The sequence below is a fragment of the Chiloscyllium punctatum genome, chromosome 36 (assembly GCF_047496795.1).
Source record: "Chiloscyllium punctatum isolate Juve2018m chromosome 36, sChiPun1.3, whole genome shotgun sequence".
In the NCBI taxonomy this organism is placed as follows: domain Eukaryota; kingdom Metazoa; phylum Chordata; class Chondrichthyes; order Orectolobiformes; family Hemiscylliidae; genus Chiloscyllium; species Chiloscyllium punctatum.
Window position 1 is genome coordinate 36253841 of NC_092774.1, and position 23342 is coordinate 36277182.

General features: G+C 46.2%; 1 protein-coding gene and 1 pseudogene across 2 annotated transcripts; one reads left to right on the top strand and one right to left on the bottom strand.

Moving 5' to 3' along the window:
- Window positions 1-2895: 2895 nt before the first annotated feature.
- LOC140460379 (uncharacterized) lies at window positions 2896-11966 on the top strand (annotated as a pseudogene).
- Window positions 11967-14213: 2247 nt separating this feature from the next.
- LOC140460381 (uncharacterized) lies at window positions 14214-22256 on the bottom strand. 2 transcript variants are annotated; one of them, XR_011954044.1, is made up of 2 exons: window positions 16560-22256; window positions 14214-15021 (listed from the first exon to the last, which is right to left on the bottom strand). XR_011954044.1 is itself a non-coding variant. In XM_072554895.1 (2 exons), the coding sequence occupies exons 1-2, from the start codon at window positions 17279-17281 to the stop codon at window positions 14922-14924; spliced, it is 603 nt and encodes a 200-aa protein (XP_072410996.1). In that variant the 5' UTR covers window positions 17282-22256; the 3' UTR covers window positions 14214-14921. The 2 variants fall into 2 exon arrangements, 1 of the variants encoding a protein (XP_072410996.1); XM_072554895.1 differs by having other exon boundaries at window positions 16779-22256.
- Between the last annotated feature and the right edge of the window lie 1086 nt (window positions 22257-23342).

Sequence of the window (23342 nt, forward strand, 5' to 3'; positions counted from 1 at the left end):
TGCAAATATAATTCTGCAAATTCAAAGTCACCCCAAAGACTGATATGTAAGTGTGCGTGCATGAGAGTGTGAGAGTGTGGGCATGTGCGTGAGAGAGTGTGTTTGTGTGTGTGCATGCTTGATAAAGTGTGTGTGTGTGATAGAGTATCAGCCTGTGAGAGGATGTGAGTGTGGGGGGTATATGTGTGTATGTGCTTTGTGGTGTGAGAGAGAGTGACAGTGAAGTGGGGTTACCTGTCATGTGACATGAACCCAAGGTCCTGGTTAATGGCATCCTTATGGGTTCCGAACTTGGCTATCAGCCTCTGCTGGTCCACTAAAATTGATTAAGCAGTTGCACAACACACACTGGAGAGGGCAGAGTGGGACTTATCTTTCGATTTGCAGGAGGTGGGAGGTTCTGGGTGCTGGAAACTAGGGAAAACACATGCTGGAGGACCTTCGGCTCAGAGAGATGGAACTGGAAGCCAGGCTGCAGACATGTTGGGGGAATCATAGAGCCCCGACATATAGCCTGTGGAAACAGGCCCTTGGTGACACTTCAGTCCATTTGAGAAATTGAATTTGCGTCCACAGAGTTTCCACGGTGTAGGGGGAAGTGTGTCTTGGCAGCCTCAACGATCAAATGAAGGGCTCATCTCCAGTGAGAATACCCAGTCCACATTTCGCCAAAGAGTTAAAGTTCTCTCACAGTCAGAACCCTGGGGCACTCCCATGCAGGCTGCGTGTAATCGCGGGGCTTCTCGATGCATGTCAAGTTTGGAATAATTTCCTGCAGACAAATATTTCCCCTCCTGGATTCAAATGCTGCTGATATTCAGGCCCTGAGTAAATTCCTTGTGCATGCCTGAACAGCAAAGCTCTTTCTCTGCTAATACCTTGAGAGATCAGATCACTGCTGTCAGTGCAGGGCAGAAAATAAGATGAGAGAATTCTGGTTTGTACGGAACATCCTTCTCTATGTTCTACCCAAAATCTGTCTCCCAATTCCTCCACCTTTCGATGGATTCCAAACCGAATTCACCCTTCCGTCCTCCTGTTTTTGCCCAGCTCCCCTCTCTTGAAAGCGCTGACTCTCAGTTCAGTTTCTCAGCCACTTCTGCCATCCCCAGTATGTCGCCCATGTCTTTATTTAGTTTTTAAAAGAGAAAGGCAGTGGTTTGCTGATGCCAGGACGTGAGGGTGACTGCGCTCACACAGTGTTCCAGACTCTGTGTAGTGTCATTTACAAAAATCTGCACTGCACGTGTACGGAGAAGGGGATCCTGGGAGTCGGGGGGGGGGGGGGGGGTATGGTGGGAGTGGGTGGTATGCATTCACCACCTCCCCATTGAATCAAGACCCACTCATCCCCTCAGCGTCCCCTGTCCATTTACCCATCGCCACCGATAGCCCCCCCGTCCATTCTCTCTCACTATCCCGAGCTTCCCGTCTCTTCTCTCTCTCACACACACATCCCACCCTCTGCACCCTCGTTTCTTACCCCACTCTCTGCAACCCCCTCCATTCTAGCTCCATACCATCTGCCCCCGTCCAGTCTCTCATCTACCCTCTGTCCCCCATCCATTCCCCTTCTCTTTCTCCCCACCCTCTGCCTTCCTGTATCCAGTCCCTCTCCCCACACTCATTCTCTCTCTCCCCCCACTCTCTGCCCCAATCATGCTCTCTCCCCACCCTCTCCTGCCATTCATTTTTGCTCTTTCTTCCCCCACATTCTGCCCTCGTCCACTCTCTCCCCCCACACTCTGCAACCCCCAATTCCTCTCGCTTCACATTCTGCACCCCCCATTCTCTCTCTCTGCCAAACCCTCTACCCCCCAACCTGTGCACATCCAGGCTTTCTCTATCCCCGATGGTCTGTCCCCGTGTCCATTTTCTTTTTGTCTTTCCCTCCAAGCCTCTTCCTCCTGTCCAATCTCTGACCCCGCACCCCCAACCCCGTCCTTTCTCCTGCCTCGAGACCTCTGAGCATAGAGAGAGAATGGATGGTAATTACTCTACCTGGGAGACAGGAGGGGTTGATTTGAGAAATAACTGATCTTTAACATTGAGAATAGCGAAAACGATGTACTCAGAAACATCGGTAAAGTCTGAAAGCATATTCAATTGTTGAAAAAAAAAGCTGCAGCCATCTTTCTGAAATTTCCATAAAAATCTGTGTAGTTAGGCCACAGTTGAGGACAGGCTGGAAGGGTGCATGGGCGGAATCCTAGTCTTATGAAATTGGTTCAAATTGTGTAGAAATAGAGCCATAGAGTTGCACAGCACGGGAACAAACCTTTCGGTCCACGCCGACCATATATCCTAAATTAATCTAGTGATCCATTTGCCACCATTGGCCCATATACCTCTCAACTCTTCCTAATCATATACCCATCCAGATGCCTTTTAAATGTTGGAATTGTACCAGCCTTGACCACTGCCTCTGGTAGCTCATTCCATACCTATACCACGCTCTTCGGTCCTTTTGAACCTTTCCCCTCTCACCTTATACCTATGCCCCTCTAGTTTTGGACTTCCTCTACTCTGGGGAAAAGACATACAAATGTTGAGCAGCCAGACAAAATGAAAAAGGAATAAAGTGTTGAGCTCCAGGGAAACAAAACAAATTGTAGGTCTAGCGTTTCTTTTTTCTGACTGGCATTTGGACACCGATAATTTGTCAGTTACACTGGCAACTCCACTTGGTATACTGCGCATGCTTCTCAGTGTCAGCAAGCACTGCGCATGCTTCTTGGTGTCAGCAGAATACTGCGCATGCTCTTCTCTGTCAGCGGAACGACGCACGATATTGTTTTGATGGGCCAATGGAAAGTGCTGGAGGACCGGAAGGAGCCTGCCCCCATTGTCTGAATGCGGAAATTGGATCATGAGTTTGTGTTGGTGCCGTTGCTGCTCCTCTCTCTCTGGATGAAGATTGAGCCTTACCCCAACTGCAACTTCTTTCCTCTATCCAACATCTGTGAGTACAACACATTTTTCTCACCCCCTTTTCCATTCTCGTGTTCAACTCGACTTTCAGCAAAGTTGGTTCATGTCTGTGTCTTAATTAGCAAACACGTGGCAAATGCAGTAACACAGTGTGCAGTTGTCGCCTTTCCTGTGAAATAAAAGCAGAAAGGAGATGCATTGTTCAAATGGTGATATATTGGGATGTGGAGCAAGTGAGGATTGCAGATGCTGGGGATCAGAGTTGAAAAGTGTGGTCCTGACAAAGCACAGCAGGTCAGGCACCATCCGAGGTGCAGGAGAGTCAACATTTTGGACACAAGCACTTCATCAGGAATGATGTGTGGATGTACAAAGGTGCCTCAGCTGCCTTCTACTCAGGCTTTCTACTCCAGTCAATGCCAGTTGTCACAAGCAATGACCAAGGCAAATGGTATATTAGCAAGAGAAATTGAGTTCAGAAATGTCTTCCTGCAGTTAGGGGTCATTGAATATATTCAAAGCTGAGTTCATCTGACTTTTAAATGTCAAAAATAGTTATGGGGGAAGGCAATATTTTTAAATTAAATATTTTATTGGAAACATTTTCAAATCCTTTACAAAACATCTAGACACAGAAAAGAACTAAACCAAAGTACAGAAAGATAGAGGCAATACAACAATGTCATATCACAATGCTATTAATAATGAACTACCTACTACCCTACCAGAACAACCATATCTGCTGAGTTTAATCTAAACTATAATCAAATTAAATAAAAATTAAAGTAAACTGAATGCACATTAACTTAAATTAGATTATATCACATTACTTTATTCTATTTCACTCACCACACCTCCACTGAGACTCCCAATCCTGGGAGCACCAGTTATTTTCCCAATATTCTTTTCCCCCAATCTCCCCCTCCCAGGGCCCCACGGGTGCCCAGACTGATTCCCACGGCTGTAACACGCCCCTAATTAATATTGCTGATAAGTCTGCATCAATATAATTTAGAAAGGACCGCCATGTCTTGTAAAATTGTTCCGTTTTGTGGTGCACCATATTTGTGAGGTAGTCTTGGGGGAGATGCTCCATCACCAGCATATGCCACCCCATAAGACCTGGGGGCTTTTCCAATGGCCAATTCATTAAAATGTGCTTCCTCGCACAGTGGGTAAGAATGTTACACAGTCTCTTGCCGTGTTCCCCCAGAGAGAGCAAATTTGGCAACCCCAGAAGAACTTCAATCCTCAGGATGTTCTTACCAAGCACTCCAGTATCTCTGGATCTTACAACAGTGTGGGAGAGTGCCTATACTAATTTTACATTTGGGACCCCCTGGTGACGCTCCTCTCTTGAACTTAGCTAGCCTCTCTGGCGCCAAATGAGCCCTGTGTAAAATCTTCAATTGCATGACCTCTGCTTTGTTACATATTGAAATTTTCCTTACATTTTCCCATATATCTTCCCATACTTCCAATGAAATATCCTCTCCTAGCTCCCAATTCCATGTCCTACAGAGTCCGTCCACATCCCGAAGGCACATCCCTTCTGTAAGTGATGCAAAATACGATCTGAAACAGCACCCGTACACTGGAGCACTCTTTTCTCCACATGTGGCCTGTAAAGCTGAGCCAGGAGCGTGGTCTTCCTCTGTATATAATCCCTTACCTGAAAGTACCGGAAAACGTTCCTATTAGACAATCCATACTTCTGACTTAGCTGGCTAAATAACATCAAGATCTCCCCCTCAAATAAGTTTCCTAAACAGGAGATTCCCTTATTCTCCCATGACTTTGAGCCAGAGTTCATTGCCCCAGATTGAAATCATTGGGCTCCCGCCAATGGGGTAAATGACGAGGTCTTCAGCCAATTGCCCTTGTCTTGCCTCATTATCTTCCAGGCTTTCACCGTATTTAAAATGATTGGACTCTTACACTGCTCAGTCACAGATTTCATCTTATCCATGAATAATAGATTAACTAGGGGACTGCAAGGCTTCAATGTCAAGCCAAATCGACCCTGAACCCCCCTGTGCCCAGTCACCCACATATGCTAACAAAGCACTTATTTGATATCTCCAAGTCTAGAAGATCCACTACCACCACCAACTCCCCCCCACCCCCCCCCCCCCCCCACCCCCGTTTTATCCTCTCCAGTAATTGTACATAGTTAGCTTTATACAGCTGGTGGAAGGCAGGGGTAATAAAAATTCCCAAATACAAAAACCCTTTTGACGACCATCTAACCAGGAACTTCATTCCATCCTTCAGATCAGGCACCTCCATTAATACCTCCCACTGGCACGGCTTCCGATTCTGTAAAGTTGATCCTGCAGCCCGAAAAACTCCAGATACATTAATTGTTTGAATCAATCGAGGAACGCACTCCTCCGGATTGGCCAAGGAGAAGTGGATGTCATCAGCTTATAGGGTGATCTTATTCCCGCCCATTCCCACCCCTGGCCCCACTATTTCAGGATCCCTCCTGACAGCCCCAGCTAATGGCTCAATTGCCAAGGTAAGTAGCAGTGGTGAAAGAGGACACCCCTGTCGACTACCTCTCCCAATATTAAAGTTATCTGACTTAGTGCAGTTTGTGATGATGTTTGCCTTAGGATCATTATGCAACTCCACCACCCATCGACCAAAGGATCCCCCCCAAACCAAAACGCTGTAGGATCCCAAATAGGTACGGCCATTCTATCTGGTCAAATGCATTTTCTGCGTCTAGGGAGACACCGAACCCGGGATCAATCTTTGCTGGCATACCTGCACTATGGTCAGTACCCTCCTGATATTGTTGGAGGAGCTACAGCCCTTGACAAAACCCGTCTATTCATCTTTCATAATTTAGCGCAACACATTTTCCAACCTCAGGGCCAGCATCTTGGTAACAATTTTAAAATTTAAATTCAACAGGGTCTGTGTGAAGCACATTCTTCAGGCTCTTTCCCCTCCTTTAAAATGAGGGAGATATTAGCCTCCCTAAGAGAGTGCAGAAGACAATCCTGTGTATATGAATAGCAATACATCCCCAGAGGCGGCTCCACGAACACATTTATGAATTCCTTATAGAATTCACTTGGGAATCTATCTGACCCCAGTGGGATGCTTTATTGCTTCCTGCACCTCCTGTATCGTAATAGGCCCATTCAACAGGGAAACCTATTCTGCCTTTATACTGGGGAGGTGCAGGTCCTCAAAAAAGGACTGCATCCTCGCTGCACCGTGTTCGTCTCCCTCTGACCGATATTACTGTGCAAAGTATTCCATAAATCTAACATTGATCTTCTTCAACTCACTGTGCCAGCCTTCTCTCTAACAGACATAAAAGATTGGGAAGCATTTTTCTTTCTAGCCAGATATCGACTTGGCTTATCTCCAGATTAAAACAATCTTTGTTCAGCAAAGGAGACCCTTTTTTTGCCACCTGTGTGTGCAATGAGTCGAGAGCAGTCCGGAGAGCTGCAGTTTGACCAGGGAAGGCCTATTATAATATGCTTTCTCAGCTATCTGCAGCCGGGTCTCCAGCATATGATTTTGCTCCTCCCTCTGTCTCCTTCCATTTGTTGAATACGAAATAATCAGGCCTCATAAATATGAGGCCTCCCACAGTATTGCTGGATTACTGGCCATACCTGGGTTGATATCCCAGAAGGCCTTGAACTCTCTTCTGCTGTACTCAACGGATTTGCTACGCCTTAACAGGAATGGGTCCATGCACCAGTGCTGTGCATCCATTCCACCACCCTTGACTTTACCATCTAAATACACTGGCACATGGTCCGAGACACCTATATTGCCAATTTCACAAGCCAATGTTCTGTTCAAGCAATCCAATGGCATTAAAAAGTGTCAGTTCCCATGTGGCACTTGTGTGGGTTGGAAGAGAAAGTTATGTCTCTTCCATTAGGGTGGAGATGCCTCCACATTAGGGTGGAGATCCCAACTCCTCGCACATGTCCACCAACTGCTTAGGTTGTGTCGGTGTATCTGCCTGGCCCCTTGGCACCCTGTCTACCTCGGGATCTATTAGGCGATTAAAATCTTCTCCAATGACCATGCGGCGCACCCTAGACTTATTAATTTAGCAACAGCATCAATTAGAAATTTAAGAGGGTGCACCGGGGAACGATATACATTCAGGACGCCATACTCTTCTCCATGTGTTAGAGCTGTAAGAATGATGGACCATCCATGTTCATCCTTAATTTGCTCAATTACCTGGACAGGGAGGTTCATTCTTACCAGTATAGCCACTCCTCTACACTTGGAGCTAAAGGAGGAGAAGAATACCCTATCATAACCCCCCCCCCCGCCCCCCCGCCCCCACTGCAGTTTTAGATGTTCCTTATCATTTAAATGTGTCTCTTGCAGCAGGGTGATGTCCACCCTTTCCTTTCTAGGGCTTAACAGCATCTTTTTAATGGGGGAATGGCTCCCTTTTACATTCCAGGTGCACCACCTGAATGAATCAGTAGCCATGGTCATCCAGGGCAGCCCGTGGTTACCCAAGAGGAGGAAGCTTATCTGAGGTGTGGTGAGCGACAAAGACATTAACTGGATAAAGTCTAAAAACTACTCCTATTAAAAACTACTCTAAATAAAAATCTAACAACCACATATAACTTAAGCAAACACTCAAAATAACCCCAATTATGTAGAGAACTCCCCCCCCCCCCCCCCCCCCCCGCCCCACCCCACCCTTGCCACCATCCCGGCTCCTTCCCGCTGAGGCTGTGCCCCAAGCGCCAGGCAATTCACAGATTGAACAAAATATATTATTTACATTCTGAGAGTTAACAATGCTTGCCCATCTCCCCACACCCTTTCTCCATACATCTTAACCACAGATATCGCCACCCCAATCCAAAAACAAAAGGACAGCAGTGAAAAAAAGGCCTCAGATAATACCTAACCGACCGTTTTACTAAATAATTCCAGTTTTATATGAAGGCAGTACATATTAAGCCGATAACCACAACAAAAAGGGGCAAAAAGTAGCATTGTCTGTAATGATGTCCCGCCTTCACCCCGACCTGAGTCCTTTAATTCAGTGAATTCACAAAGCCCTTCGCCTTTTCTGTTGAATCAAAATTATATACCGTCCCTCCATGAGAGAAATGCAACACGGCCAGGTACCTCAAGGAATATTGAATGTTCAGATCCCTTAATTTTCTCTTAACTTCATCAAATGCTCTTCTGTTCTTCATCCAGGCTCCCGAGAAGTCCTGAAAACACATTATTCTTGAGCCTTTGTGCATTAAGGCCTCTGGATCTCTTACCAGTCTTCTTGCTGTTTCAATCACTAACTGTTTTTCTTTATAATGCAGGAGTTGCACTCGGACCGTGCGGGGGCGTGGGTCCGGCCCTGACCGCATTTCGATCAAGTAGGCCCGCCCCACACTCGACAGACCCGACTCCGACTCCAGCCCCAGGAATCCAACGAGGTCTTCACCTTCCTTGCATTCCGGAAGACCCACGAGCTGTAAGATTTTTCTTCTACTTTTGTTTTCCAGGTCGTCGTCCACTTGCTCCTGAAGGACCCGAACCTGGTCTTCCAGCGTTTGGATCCTTCCTCCTGAGACCTCTGCCACGGTCTCCGATGCCACGGTCCTCTCCTCCACTGCCTATTCTCTTCGGTCCAACATTTGAATTTTCTGTTTATGCTTTTCCAGCGTGGCAGATAGTGGTTCCACTGCTGCTTCAATCTTATCTCAGAGTTTGCCATCTCCGAGAGTAACTGCTGCTGCCCCATTAAATCCAAAGGGACAGCCCTGGGAGTTTGAGCATTGGCTCCAGGCACCCCTGATGCAGTAGGAGAATGCCCTGCATACTGCACCCCTGTCGGCTCCTTTCCTTCATTTGCTTTCCTTATGGTCTTAAAGCTGTCAAACCACAATTATAGCAGCTCCAGATGTTCAGTAAATTTCTATTAGCAATTTTTTTTCTCTTACAGATGGTTAATGAGGTGGGGGGGTGGGGGTAAAGGTCCACCTTGCCGGGGGTGGCAGACCACTCAAACCACCGCCATCTTGGATTTCCAAGAAAATGGTTTTAAGACCAGTACAGAACACCTACAGGGTCATACAGCACAGAAATAGACCCTTCAGTCCAACTAGTCTATGCTGACTATGTTTTCAAACCCAACTAGTCCCATTTGCCAGTGATTGGCCCATATCCCTCTGAACTTTTCCTATTCATGTGCTTATCCAAATGTCTATTAAACATTGTAACTGTACCTGCATCCACCATTTCCTCTGGACACCCATTCCACGCACAAACCACTCTCTGTGTGAAAAAAATGGAGCTCTTCATGTCTTTTTTTAAAATCTTTCTCTTCTCACCTTCAAAATTTGCTCCCTTATCTTGAAAGCCCCACCCTAGTAAAAGGAGACCTGCCGTTCACCTCATCTGTACCCCTCATGATTTTATAATCCTCTATAACCTCACCTCTCAATCTCCTCTGCTCCAGTGAAAGAAATCCCAGTCTATCCACCTGGCTGTAGGTATATTCATATCCAGTTAAGATCTGTTCAATGCTGGTGCAGGCTCAAAAGACCAAATGGCCAACTCCTGCTCCCAATTCTCTCACTCTGTGTCCAGAACAGCATTGGGAGATTGGGAAAGGGGAGATGTAGATATCTTGTTTGTTTTTATTTTTAAAATGCACTTGATTCCCACAAATAAATGCAACAGGTACAAGTACAGCACATGCAGTATTCCTCATTGCAGCTTCAAGGTTTTGTGTCCTCTTCTTCCGCTTTGGCTCCAGCACGTTCGGCATCCTCCCCCTCCCTCCCCTCCCCCCCCAACCACCCCCCCCCCCCCCCCCCCCACCCCCACCCCACCCCATCCCCGCCCTGAGCCGTTGATCCTTCCATTGTTTATAAAATCAAGAGAGGCATGGATAGGGTAAATAAACAAGGTCACTTCTCTGGAAATCCAGAACTAAAGAATAATAGGTTTGTGGCGGGGCGGGGGGGGGGTGAGATTTAAAAGGGACCTAAAGGGCAATTCATGCAGAAGATGGTGCATGTAAGGAAAGAGCTGCCAGAGGAAGTAGTGGATGCTGGCATAATCCTAACATATTTAAAGGCATCTGGATGGGTATATGAATAGGAAGGGTTTAGAAGGATATGGGCCAAACGCTGGCAAATGAGACCTAGATTCGGTGAGGATATCTGGTCAGCATAGACTAGTTGGACCAAAGGGCCTTTGTCTGTGCTATATATCTAGATGACTCTGGTTTGCCACTTCAGTCTGTTCAGTTTCTCTCTCGTATCATTGCCTTGATGTCTCATTCCAAAACTCCCCCACCCCCGTGGGGGCAGGTTAACCATTTTGCGTTTGGTTGTTTGTCAAGAAGCTGAATTGCAGTTCATCCTGAATGTACACACTATATTTTTGCTTCCCAAAATCAGACATACTCACTCTCAACAGTATCCCAATGTCGTGGAAGATATTAAGTTTCAGGTGGAGGTATCCAAAATTCAGAGAGATGTCAGTTGTGACTGTTTTGCTCTTCTGTCCCTGTCAGATCCTGAATCAGCACTTTCAGGAGAATTAGAATGGAGTGAGAACAGAGAGAGAGAGAGAGAGAGAGAGAGAGTGGGATGGTGCTTTCAGTTTTGTGGAATAACAAAAGAAAAGAATGTTCTGCAGAAAGTAGAATTGCTAGTTCTGAATTTCTACACTGGACTGACAGTGATGACTTTTGTAATCTCTTTTCAGAGTATTTGATCTGAAGATGAAGTTTCAAAATCAACACATGAAGGGCTTATGCCTGAACCATTGACTCTCCTGCTCCTCAGATGCTGCCTGACCCATAGTTTTTGACTCTGATTCTCCAGCATTTGTGAGCCACTCAATCCATCGGGACTGCAACAATTTTCAACTATGATCCAATTGGTTCCTGTTTTAGTACGTTTTCAACATCAGTGGGACTGGAAGAGAGACCCTACTGTTGCAGCAACGCACTGAGTGTGGAGCCTGAATCAGTTATCTGGCTGGATAGAGGAATTCAAGGCAGGGAGGGGACATACACGCGTTTGTATGCAACTGTAGCTTCGGCCATGGAGAAACCATGGAAGTGTGGCGACTGCGGGAAAGGCTTCCGTGTCCCGTCTGCCCTGGAGACACATCGGCGCAGTCACACCAGGGAGAAGCCATTCTCCTGTCCTGAGTGCGGGAAGGCGTTCAGTGATTCCTCTGCCCTTCTGAGGCACTGACGGGTGCACACAGGGGAGAGGCCCTTCAGCTGCCCTGAGTGCAGGAAGAGCTTCAGCGATTCCTCCGCCCGGCTGAGGCACTTGCGGGTTCACACAGGGGAGAGGCCCTTCAGCTGCCTCAAGTGCGGGAAGGCCTTCAGCGATTCCTCTGCCCTGATGAGGCACCAGCGGGTGCACACAGGGGAGAGGCCCTTCCGCTGCCCAGATTGTGGGAAAGTGTTCACTCGCTCCTCCCACCTCGCGATTCACCGGCGGGTCCACACCGGTGAGAAGCCCTTCCCCTGCCCCAAATGTGGGAAGGCCTTCAGCAATTCTTCTGACCTGCTGATCCACCGGCGGGTCCACACCGGCGACAGGCCATTCACCTGCTCTGTCTGCGGGAAGTGCTTTACACGCTCTTCTGACCTGCTGAAGCACCGGCGGGTCCACACTGGGGAAAGGCCCTTCAGCTGCTCTGAGTGCGGGAAGGGCTTTACCCAGGTCTCCCACCTGCTGACACATCGGTGGGTCCACACTGGGGAGAGGCCATTCACCTGCCTCGAGTGCGGGAAGGGCTTTGCTGTCTCCTCCACTCTACTGACGCACCAGCGGGTCCACACTGGGGAGAGGCCGTTTGCCTGCCCCGAATGTGGGCAGAGGTTCACAATGTCCTGCAGTTTGAACAAGCACCAGCGGAGGCACCAGTGCTCCCAACAATCAGATTCTGCCGGTAACACTGCTGAGGGTCACCCCCAGGACTGAACCTCCTGCCCTTTCTGACAGTGGGTGCAGTGGGAGAGCTGATAGGCTTTTTTGTTTTCTACTGGGGGCGGGGGGGGGGGGGGTTTGGGAGTGGTGGTGGCTCATTGGTTAGCACTGCTGCCTCATAACACCAGGGACGCAGATTTCATCCTCAGGGTGACTGTCTGTGGAGAGTTTGCACTATCCCCCACCACCCCGTGTCTGTGTGCGTTTCCTCCGCGTGCTCCAGTATCTTCCCAAAGTCCAAACATGCGCATATTTGGGCGAATTGGCCAAGCTAAATAGTCCCATAGTGTACAGGTGTGGTGCATTAGTAAGGGGTAAGTGCAGAGTGATAGGGTAGGAGAATGTGTCTGGGTGAGTTACTCTTCAAAGGATCACTGTGAACTTGTTGGGCAGAAGGGCCTGTTTCCACACTGCAGGGATTCTATAATTCTGTGAACATTGCTTCCAGTGGGCGCTGCTGCTCATTGATCCCAGGACCCGCACAATCCAAAGACCACAAGACCATTGGAGCAGAAGTTAGGCTATTTTGACCCATCGAATCTGCTCCACCATTTGTTAGAGACAAAATAAACAAACTTCAGATGCTGGAATCTAAAATAGACAAACAGGAGGCTGGGCACAGCAAGGCAGGCAGCACCAGGAGGTGGAGAAGTCAGCATTTCAGGTATTATCCCTCAGGACTGAAGAAGGGTTCTACCCGAAACATTGACATCTCCATCAGAAATGATTTATCAGGAGGTTGTTAGAACGAGAGGGCATAGGTTTAGAGTGAGAGGGGAAAGATTTAAAAGGGACCTAAAGGGAAAACTTTTCATGCAGAGTGTGGTGTGCGTATGGAATAAGCTGCCAGAGGAAGTGGAGGAGGCTGGTAGAATTACAGAATTTAAAAGACATTTGGTTGGGGACATGAATCGAAAGAGTTAGAGGGATTTGGGCCAAGTGCTGGCAAATGGGACTAGATTAATTTAGAATATCTGGTCAGCGTAGACGAGTTGGACTGAAGGATCTGTTTCCGTGCTGTACCTCTCTATGACTACCGGTCTTGATGTAAGTTTAGAATTGAGTAACTTTGAATTGTTCAATCTTGTTGAATTCACCTCCGGGAAGGTTTCAAATGAACCCCTCCAAGCAATATGATTTAACTACACCGAGTTGGATAAAGTATCCCATCAAGTTCAACAATGAATCGCAGTTGAAGAAGTCAGAAGTCACACAACCCCAGGTTACAGTCCAACAGGTTTATTTGAAATCCCAAGCTTTGGGAACATTGCTCCTTCATCAGTGCTGCTCCTTCATCACTTCACCTGATGAAGGAACAGTGCTTCGAAAGCTCATGAGTTCAAATCAATCTATTGGGATTGTGACCTGGTGTTGTGTGACTTCTGACCTGTCCACCCCCAGCACCTCCACTTCAGAGTTGACGAATGAGATCAGATTTTATTCAGCATGATTTAGTGAGATATTCATCTGGGTGACCTTATGACTGAAACATCGATCCTCCTGCTCCTCGGGTGCTGCCTGACCTGCTGTGCTTTTCCTGCATCACACTCTCAACTCTGATCTCCAGCATTTTCGGTCCTCACTTTTTCCTGGTTCATGTGGAAACTCAACACTGTCAGAGTGACAAAGAGACACCAGTCATCGAGTACTATAGCACAGAGACAGGCCCTTCAGCCCAAACCGGTCCATGCTGACCAAAATGTTTGTCAACACTAACCCCATTTCCCTGCACTTGGCCCATATCCTTCTAAAGTTTTCCTATCCATGTATTTTTTGTTTTTTTTTCAATGTTGTTCATGTACCTGCTCCAACCACTTCCACTGGCAGCTGTTTCCCCAGGCGAACTACACTTTGTAAATATTTTGCCCCACATCTTTTCTTCCACCTTTCTCCTCTCGCCATAAAAACACGTCCTTGCTCTTGAAATCCTCCCCCTAGGGAAGAGACCGTTACCATTAAGCCAACTCTACCCCTCATGGTTTGAAAATATTGCCTCAACTTCCTCTGCTCCAGTAGAAAAACATCCCAGCCTATCCAGCTTAAATTCTAATTTGATAATAATGGCAGTGATGATTTTGGCTGTGTATGTGTCAAGGATCGCTCATTTCTAAAGCAATGCTGTGTCTCTTAAGTGATCTTAAAACGGTTGGTGGGTGGGAGGGATCAGCCTTCGCTTTATAACAGTATTGAAGACATTCTCTTGAATGCAATGGAGTCAATATTAATCCTAGCCTCATGGTGTGGTTGTGGATGAATCACCTTAATTTGGCTCCTGACTCAGAAACCGCACAGAGAATCAACTGCTGAAACAATGATTTGCACTTTATTGCACGTAGCAACCACAAATAAAACCTCTCAAGTTCATTCAGCTTCACCTCCCGACCTTGGCTATCACCCAGTTGATGGCTGAATTTAACTGGGTTTCCACCGACAGTGCCCATCTCTGGAAATGTCCAGGGGTTTGATGCAGTATTATTCTTCTAAGTACTGCTGCTGCTGTATCATACTGGAGTTGAATTTTGGTGGCGGTTCCTCAATTTCAAATCTGTGGAGTGACTTTTTTTAAGACTCTAACATCACCTCACATTGCTGGAGACCTCAGGTCTGTAGTTTACCTTCTTATCCTTGAAGGTTCGGTGTCTGTTTGAAACAGCCTGCCCTGCATTTAACCCGTCTATGTCAGGGCTTTCCTTCTACAGGCAGAATTAATTGTCCTTTTGTCACACCATTATTAACAACATTATCTTACCTGTCCCAAGAAACAACTTACTGTGTTGCCTCCTTCTTCCCAGGGATGGTTAACAAGCCATTTATCGTGTTGAATCTGCTCTGCCATTCAATCATGGCTGATATGTTTCTTAACCCCATTCTCCCTGTAACCTTTGAGCCCCTTGATACTCAAGAGTGAGTGAATGGTGGAGCAGACTCAATGGGCTGAATGGCCTAATTTCACTTCCTGTGGTGTCACAGTTTCTCATCAGCCCTTTCGTTTCCTTGCTCCAGAAAGAGTTATTGTTGACTCGTGAAGTTGGGGAAGTTCTGGAGTTTCCAGGTGCACACCACGCTCCTCTCTGCCTCCTCTTCCTCAGCCTTCAGGTAAAGGGAAGACCTTTTAGAACAGAGATAAGGAGAACTTCAGACAGAGAGCGGTGTATCTATGGAATTCACTGCCCCAGAAGGCCGAGGAGGCCAGATCATTGAATATATTTAAGATTGGATAACTAGGTTCTTGAGTATCAAGAGGATCAAAGGTTACGGGGAGAATGGGGTTGAGAAACTTGTCAGCCATGATTGAATGGTGGAGCAGGCTGAATGGCATAATTTCTGCTCCTATACTCCTGTATGCTGATGTGTGGAGGGGTGAGGATGGGGGAAAAGAGATAAAGAGGGGAATACAATTAAGGTGAATCCGGATACAGATACATAGGAAATTCAAGAATTGTACGATAAATTTCAGACCACATAGAAGCACTGGCATACAGAGGGATCTGACCATATAGATCTCCAAAAGTGGCAACACAGGCTGGTAACGTGATCAAGAAGGCACACAGCACGTTTGCCTTGCGTGTAAGAGTTGGCGAGTTATGTTATAGCTATTTATTCCAGTCACATTCAGAATATTACATGCAGTTCTGGTCGCCACACGACCGGAAGGACATGGATGCTCTGGGGAGAGGGTATAGAGAAGGTTCACTAGGACATGCCTGGTCTGGAGGTCTCATTATGAGAAGAAATGGGATAAACCTGGATTATTTTCACTGTAAAGATGGAGGCGGAAGGATGACCTCAACAAAATGATGAGACACACAGATTGGCTGGACGGGGGCGGCATGGTGGCTCAATCATTAGCACTGATGCCTCAGAGCACCAGGGAAACTGGTTCGATTTCAGTCTCAGGCGAGTGTCTGGGTGAAGTTTGCACATTCTCCCTGCGTCGATATGGCTTTCCTCCGGTTTCCTCTCACAATCCAAATGTGTAGGTTAGGGTGGAGTGGCTATGCTAAATTACCCACTGCCCAGGAATTGGCAGGTTAAGTTGGATTGTCCATGCTTAAATTGCCCCACAGTGTTCAGGAATGTGAAAGTTCGGTACATTAGTCAGGGGTAAATGTCAAGTAATAAGGGTAGTGAAATGGGTCTGTGTGGATTATTCTTTGGATGTTTGGTGTTGGGCCAGATAGTCTGTTAGATACTCAGAGGCTTTCCCCCCAGGGTGGAAAAGTCAACTACAAGAGGGCACAGGTTCAAGGTGAGAGGGGGACAGTCCAGGGGAGAATTGAAAGGAAAGATTTTTCACACAGTTGGATGGTGGATGCCTGGAATGCAGGGCTAGTGGATGTAGTGGAAAGAGGCACCTTAGCAACAATTAAGGTATATCTGGATAGACACATGAATGGGAGGTGAATACAGGGACAGAAACCACGCATCGGCAATAAATAGAAGGTCTACGTTAGGATTAAGAATTGGCACACGCTTGGGCGGGGAGGGTGTAGGGGGTAAAATGAACTTTCAAAAAGCAGGGGATACCTGTATGCTGATGAAGGGGTGGGTGGAGGCTCAGGTGGAGCATTAACACTGAGAGGCCAATTGGATGGACTGTGCTGGAGACTCAATGGGACAGAGACAAATGTATCTATTAAAATCTACCTGCACTTCAGCCGCTTCTGTGGACTGTTTCCGTAGGGAAGGTGCAATCCCTGGCTCAGAGAGTGTCAGGCCCCACTGGAAGTAAAGTGGGTGAGAGCGCGGCCAGTCAGCATAAAGGAAACCCTTACCCCTCCCACTTCACCCACTAAACAGGGTTCAAGATGTGACTCTCAGCAATGGTAACAGCAGAATCCAACCCGAATCCCTGCGCCATCTCACTTGCGAAGTTGCTGGTGTCTCCCCAAGTTGCACGACTGGGTGAAGCCTTTCCCACACACTGGACAGGTGAACGGCCGCTCCTTGGTGTGGATGCGCTGGTGTTTGTGCAGGGTGGAGGAATCGCACAAGTCATTGCTCCACATGGGACAGGTGAACAGCTTCTCCCCAGTGTGGACGCGGAAGCTGAGCAGCAGGTGATACGACTGGGTGGAGCCCTTCCTGTACACGGAGCAGGAAAACGGTTTCTTCCCGCTGTGGATCCGCTGGTGCGGCAGCAGGTGGTGTGACTGAGTGAAGCCCTGCCCACACACAGGGCAGATGAACGGGTTCTTGCTGGTATGGACACACTGGTGGGCCAGGAGGTGGTGTAACTGAGTGAAGCCTTTTCTGCACTGAGTGCAGGTGAACAGCCGCTGCCTGGTGTGCAAACGCCGATGAATCTCCAGCGCAGATGGCGAAAGGAAACCATTCCCACATTCCCCATATTTCCACGGTTTCTCCATGGGGCAGGTGCCCTCATCTGTCTCAGACCTTAACAATCAGTTGAAAACTCGCTCACGCTTACAGCATGTGTGTGCTGTTACTGGTGAACCCGCTGATCATTGGAACACTCTCATTCAGTCTGGAAAGCTTGTTCCAGTCACTACTCTGGTGTGTGGGTATGTGAGACTCTGGGTTTCCAGTCACACTGACGTTTAAAACCTAACTAAGCAGACAGACCTTCTCCCCTTTGTTTTCAAGGCCATCAATATCCACGTCCTCGTGAATCAAGTGACTGTCAGACGTTGATGCGATGTTTGGTCTGAGATTTCTGCCGCCAAATTCTTCTCTTGTAATATTCCTGTGAAGTGATTGCAAAGGTCATCACAGTCAGTCCATGATAGAAAATCTGAACGTAATTCCAGTTACTGTGGAACATTCTTTCCTCTCAGTCCCAAAGATCTTTGTGTAGATCTATATGTAACTGTAAACCAACACGGTTATGGGGCAGACTGCATACCTCCACGAAGAGTTCACATGGACTCAAGTTGCTGAATGGACCTCTGTAGTGCAGTATTGACACTCTTACAGAAGATCTACAATATGCTGCAGTACGATATTACAAGCCCAGAAACAACTGCAAATCAGACAAGGTCTTTTCAGAAGTTGGACCATGAACTTCTGAAGCTGCTGCTGCTCTTCCTCTCTCTCTGAATGAAGATTGATCTTTACCCAGACTGCAACTTCCTTCCTCTGTCCAAATATTTGTGAACACAGCCCTTTTTTTGAAGGATGGCATGTTTTCTGATCATCACAGTTAAAGGGGTGCCTTCCCCCTGATGTGCAAAGGGACAGTCAGTCAGGGGAGGGCAGGGTCACGTCTTGTGTTGTTGTGTGAAATCTGTGACAACTGCAATAATTCATCCCAACTCCTGTACTCAGTGCTCTGACTGATGAAAGCAAGCATGCCGAAAGTCTTCTTCACCGCCCTGTCTACCCATGACTCCACTTTCTAGGAGCTATGAACCTGCACCCCTCCATCTCTTGGTTTGAAATACTGCATATGAAACAGATTTGGTGCTTGTTGGTATGTGTGCTTATCTGACTCTAATTTGGTATTTTATACTGAATGCCATGACTGATAAAGGCCAGTGTGCCAAAAATTTCTACCTGTGACTCCATTTTCAGAGAACTGTGAACCTGTACTCCAAGATCCCTCTGTTCCACTACACTCCTTAAGGTCCTGCCATTCACCATGAAATTCCTACCTTGATTTGACTATGCAAAACGTAAGACCTCACACTTATCTATATTAAACTCCATTTGCCATTAATCTTAAACCTATGCCCTCTAATTTTGGACTCCCCCACCCCAAGGGAAAAGACCTTGCCTATTTACCCTACCCATGCCCCTCATGATTTTATAAATGTCTTTAAAGTCACCCCTCAGCCTCCAAAGCTCCAGGAAAAATAGCCCCAGTCTATTCAGCCTCTTCCTGTAGCTCAAACCCTCCAACCCTGGCAGCATCCTTGTAAATGTTTTCTGAACCCTTTCAAGTTTCACAACACCCTTCCTGGAGCAGAAAGCACAGAATTGCATGCAGTATTGCAACAATGATGGAACCAATGTCCTCTCTGAAGAGGATTTTAAAACAATAGTTATAACTACAAGCAAATCAAGTTAGTTGGGCATGACTTTCCCATAGCAGTTTGTTTTGGCTATCCTTCATTAACCTATGCTTTATAATATATATGAAAATATTTTGAGGGATGGGATTGTTGCTAGCACGTCCAACATTTGCTCACCATCCCTCATGGCCGTTGGACCGAGCAATTGGCTACATGCTAGAAGGCAGTTGAGTTTCAACCACATAGTAGGAGGTCTGGAGTCACATGATGTGAGCGTGTGCACACGCGTGCGTAGGGTTGTGAATGGTAGATTTCCATCCCTTAAAGAACACTTTCACAACACTCTGTAATGATTGGACAAAAGCAACAGTTCTGGCAGCATCTATGAGGAGATGACACTGTTACTGTTTTGAGTCCGGTGACCCTTCAAAATTAGGCTGGATTCAAAACATTAACTGTTTTCTTTCCACAGATGCTGCCAGACCTGCTGCGATTCCCCAGCAATTGTACCTTTTGTTGCTGATCTCCAACATCTGTAATTCATTGTCTTAGCCAATAATGGTTTCTGGTTGCCAATACTGAGACAAACTCTCACTTCCAGATCTTTGTATTCATTGAAAATAAAGTCCACTAGCATCCATGATGGGATTTTAATTTTTGTTCTCAGAAGATAGATCTCTGGGCGACTTAACCAGTATCACTAGATCACAATCTTCCCTTCACTGACAGTGACATTGACAATCTTGTCCTGAATATTTTTCTTTATTCATTCATGGTACGTGACACTTTGTCTCCCAAAAAAAAACAAGTGCCAATTCAGAGGGCAGTTAAGAGTCAACCACATGACTTTGGATCAAGAGTGACACATTCACCAAACTGGGAAAGGACTGAAGATTTCCTTCCTTAAAAAAAGGTTATTCGTGAACAAGATAGGTACTTATGACAATTGATAAGATCACCAAAGCACCAAATGCCACCAACTCCCTATAATCTCTAGGCTTCCCAACACTGACTGGTCTGTAATTGCCAGTTGTATCCTTTTCCTCATTACTATTTACTATTTAATTCAGCCCATTAAGTTGACTCTGCCATTTATTCAGATCATGATTATTCTGGTCAACATTTACTCCACTTTCCTGCCATTGTCTCATAATCCTCAATTCACTTACTGATTAAAAAAAAACAACTCTCTCAGCCTTGAATGCAAATAACAACCCAGGCTCAACAGCCCTCTGTACTGTCAAGTTCCACAGATTTACTGCCCTCAGGAAAAATTCCTATCTGTCCTAAACATGCAATCTCTTATATGGAGGTTACTTCCTCTGGTCCCAGACTCACCCACTTTTCCACATCTAGCCTGTCAAGTCTCCTCAGAATCTTGTACGTGACAATAAGGTTACCTCTAATTCTTCTAACTTCTAATAAGCACAGGCTCAACCTATTCAGTTCCCCTCATAAGACATTCTTGCCATCCCTGATATCATCATGGTCAACTTTCTCTGGAGTGCCTCCAATACCAATATATCCTTCCTCAGGTAAAGGGCCCTAAACTGTTCACAGTATTCAGTTGGGGCCTGACTAAGGCCTTAAATAGGTTCACTATAACCTTCCTACATTTATACTCTATTGAAAAGGCCAACCTCCCATTTGCCTCCCTATTACTCACTGAAATTGGTTGAAGAGATTCGTGGACGTGATTCCAAATCCCTCTGTTCTAAACTTTTCTCCATTTAATATTCAGTTCTTCACCTCCTGACAAACTGCTTTACCTCATTTTCCCATCTGCCAAGCTTTCACTCATTTGCTTAACCTGTCGATATCCCTCTCCAGATATCTAATGTCATCCTCGCCACCTGCTTTCACATCAACTGTCTCTTCTGCAAACTTAGCAATAGTACATTCACTTTACTTATCCAAGTAATTCATATATATATTGTAAATAATGTTGGCCCCAGTGCTGATCCCGGTGGTACACCACTAGTAACAAGTTGCCATCCTGAACATGCCTCTTATCACAACTGTGGTAGTTAGCCAATCCTCTATCCATGCTAACATACAGCCTCCAACACCCTGGGCTCTTTGATTATTTCATGAGATGTGAATATCATTGACTGTGCCAACAACTCTTCCCAAATTGTCCTTGAAAATGTGGTGTTGAGCTGCCTCTTAAATTGCTTCACAAACATGACGTGGACTACCACAATGTTTAGGAGTGTGTTCTAGCATTTTGGTCAATAACAGAAGTAATGCGGTATATTCCGCAGTCGGAATGCTGTGTTCACACTTGTTTGTTCTTGGTGGTTGAGGTCATGGCTTGGAAGGTGGTTTTGAAGAACAACCACTCATGCAATCAAGCCAGACTGATAGATTGTGGCCAGAGACTCTGCCACTTTGACTTTCCTCATCAATCACCCAGGACTCTTTGCTTACTATTTCATGAGATGTGAATATCATTGGCTGTGCCAACAACTCTTCCCAAACTGACCTGCCTCTTAAATTGCTTCACAAATATGATGTGGATTGCAACAATGTTCAGGAGTGAGTTCCAGCATTTTGGTCAATAACAAAGAAACAATGCGATATATCTTGGAGTCGGAATCCTGTGTTCACACTTGTCTGTTCTTGGTAATTGAGGTCATGGCTTGGAAGGTGCTTTTGAAGAACCACCACTCATGCAATCAAGCCAGACTGAGAGATTGTGGCCACAGACTCTGCCATTTGATTTTCCTCATCAATCTACATTCTTTCCAGCCATGTTTCAGTCTCAAACTGCCACGCAATGCCTTCCGATACGGCTTAAAGGTAAGAATACACAAGATAATCAATCGTATTTTGGGTTGTATAAATCTTAGCCTGCCAGAATTACTTTCTTAGACTTTAATTAGACTTTAATTGGCTGCATGAAATGGTTTGTTGGTCAGACTTGAATCATCATGCTCAAAGGAGACAATGCGAATAATATCATTAAGCTCCTCTTTTTGTTAAAAAAGGACAAGCTCTTGATTTATTTTTACAACTTACTGGTATTCACACCTGCACATTCAATGTCAAACTCAGATATCATAAATGAAATTACACCATTAATTTTGTTTTACAACAATCCAACAGATCAATTAATAATACACAATGAATACCAAGTCTCATTAATATGAAATTAAATTTGATCAAATAAAATGTAAAATTCAAGATGTGAGATAACAAATGGGGGAAGGGCAGAAGGTAAGAAATGCAGCATCATAGAAGGTGTTCCTCCAGGGAGTGTATTTTACCAACTACAACTGCTCAATATAAACAAACACTCTGACATGATCCTCCGGTTTTAATGTAAACCATAGCCCCATACAGTAGGTACCATTTAAATAAGTTAATAGATACAAGCCTTGAGCAAATCCAGCCTCCAGCCGGACCCCCCGCTTCTTGGAGCTCGGACCTTCCTCCAGCTCCGGGGGGTTGTTGAGCTCCTGGGCTCCGGCCGCCGCCGAAGAAGCCGCGGGCGCCGGCTCTCTCTCCTCCACCGCCGACATTTTTAATTTGTTTTCTCGTTCACCCGGTAACCGTCACCTCCCCCTTCCCGGGCCCCGGAAATTATACAAAAATAAACAATAAACCCCCACCGGGGACTGTCTCCTTTTCTTCACAACTTTTGTTTGAAAAGTTCCGGCTTTAATTTGAAATGTATTTTCAAGGTATTTTCTGAGGTAAACGATGCCGTCTGCCCCCCTCCCTCCGTCAGAAACCGCCCGCTGAGTCGATGAGAAAACCGCAGCCTCGCGCCGCCATCTTTGTTTTTCTTCTTCTTTCCGTCTCCTCCCTCTGTGACGCGCGTCACCCACGCCACGCCCCCTCAGAACACACCTTACTCCACCTGACCAATGGCGACCGGCGCTGGTTGTTACTGACAGAGTTTGTGTCCAATTGCCAATTTGGAATAAAAAAGGCGGAGCAACAATTTTTTCCCCCTGTGGCTGCACATCTCATTCCTTTTGCCTGTCTCTGCCCCAGGGGAGGGGGAATCCCAAACTAGAGGGCACAGGTTTAGGGTGAGAGGGGAAAAAATTAAAAGGAACTCAAGAATTAAAAAAAAGTGTGAAGACTCAAGAAAAGCCCTCTCTTACGACCTGAACAAAATAGATTGTTCACAGCCTATTACTCACTAAACAAGAAGGATGTTGTGAAACTTAAAAGAGTTCAGAAATTATTTATAAGAATGTTGCTCGGGTTGGAGGGTTTGAGCTACAGGGAGAGGCTGAATTGGCTGGGGCTATTTTCCCTGGAGCATTGGAGGCTGAGGGGTGACCTGATGGAGGTTTATAAGATCTTGACAGGTCTGGATATGAGAAAAAGATAAGGTGTTCCCTGGGGCGGGGGAGTCCAGTACAAGAGGGCATTAGTCTCTGGGTGAAAGGGGAAAGATTTAAAACGGCCCCAAAGGGCAACTTTTTCACATGTAGGTTGG

Bases quoted from the DNA above. Each gene is read 5' to 3' on its own strand.
- LOC140460381 (XM_072554895.1), bottom strand. From the start codon at position 17,281: ATGGAGAAACCGTGGAAATATGGGGAATGTGGGAATGGTTTCCTTTCG. The intron at 15,022-16,778 runs GTGAGATGGCGC...CTGTTCTAAAAG, and splicing joins AGACACCAGCAACTTCGCAA to GTCTTCCCTTTACCTGAAGG.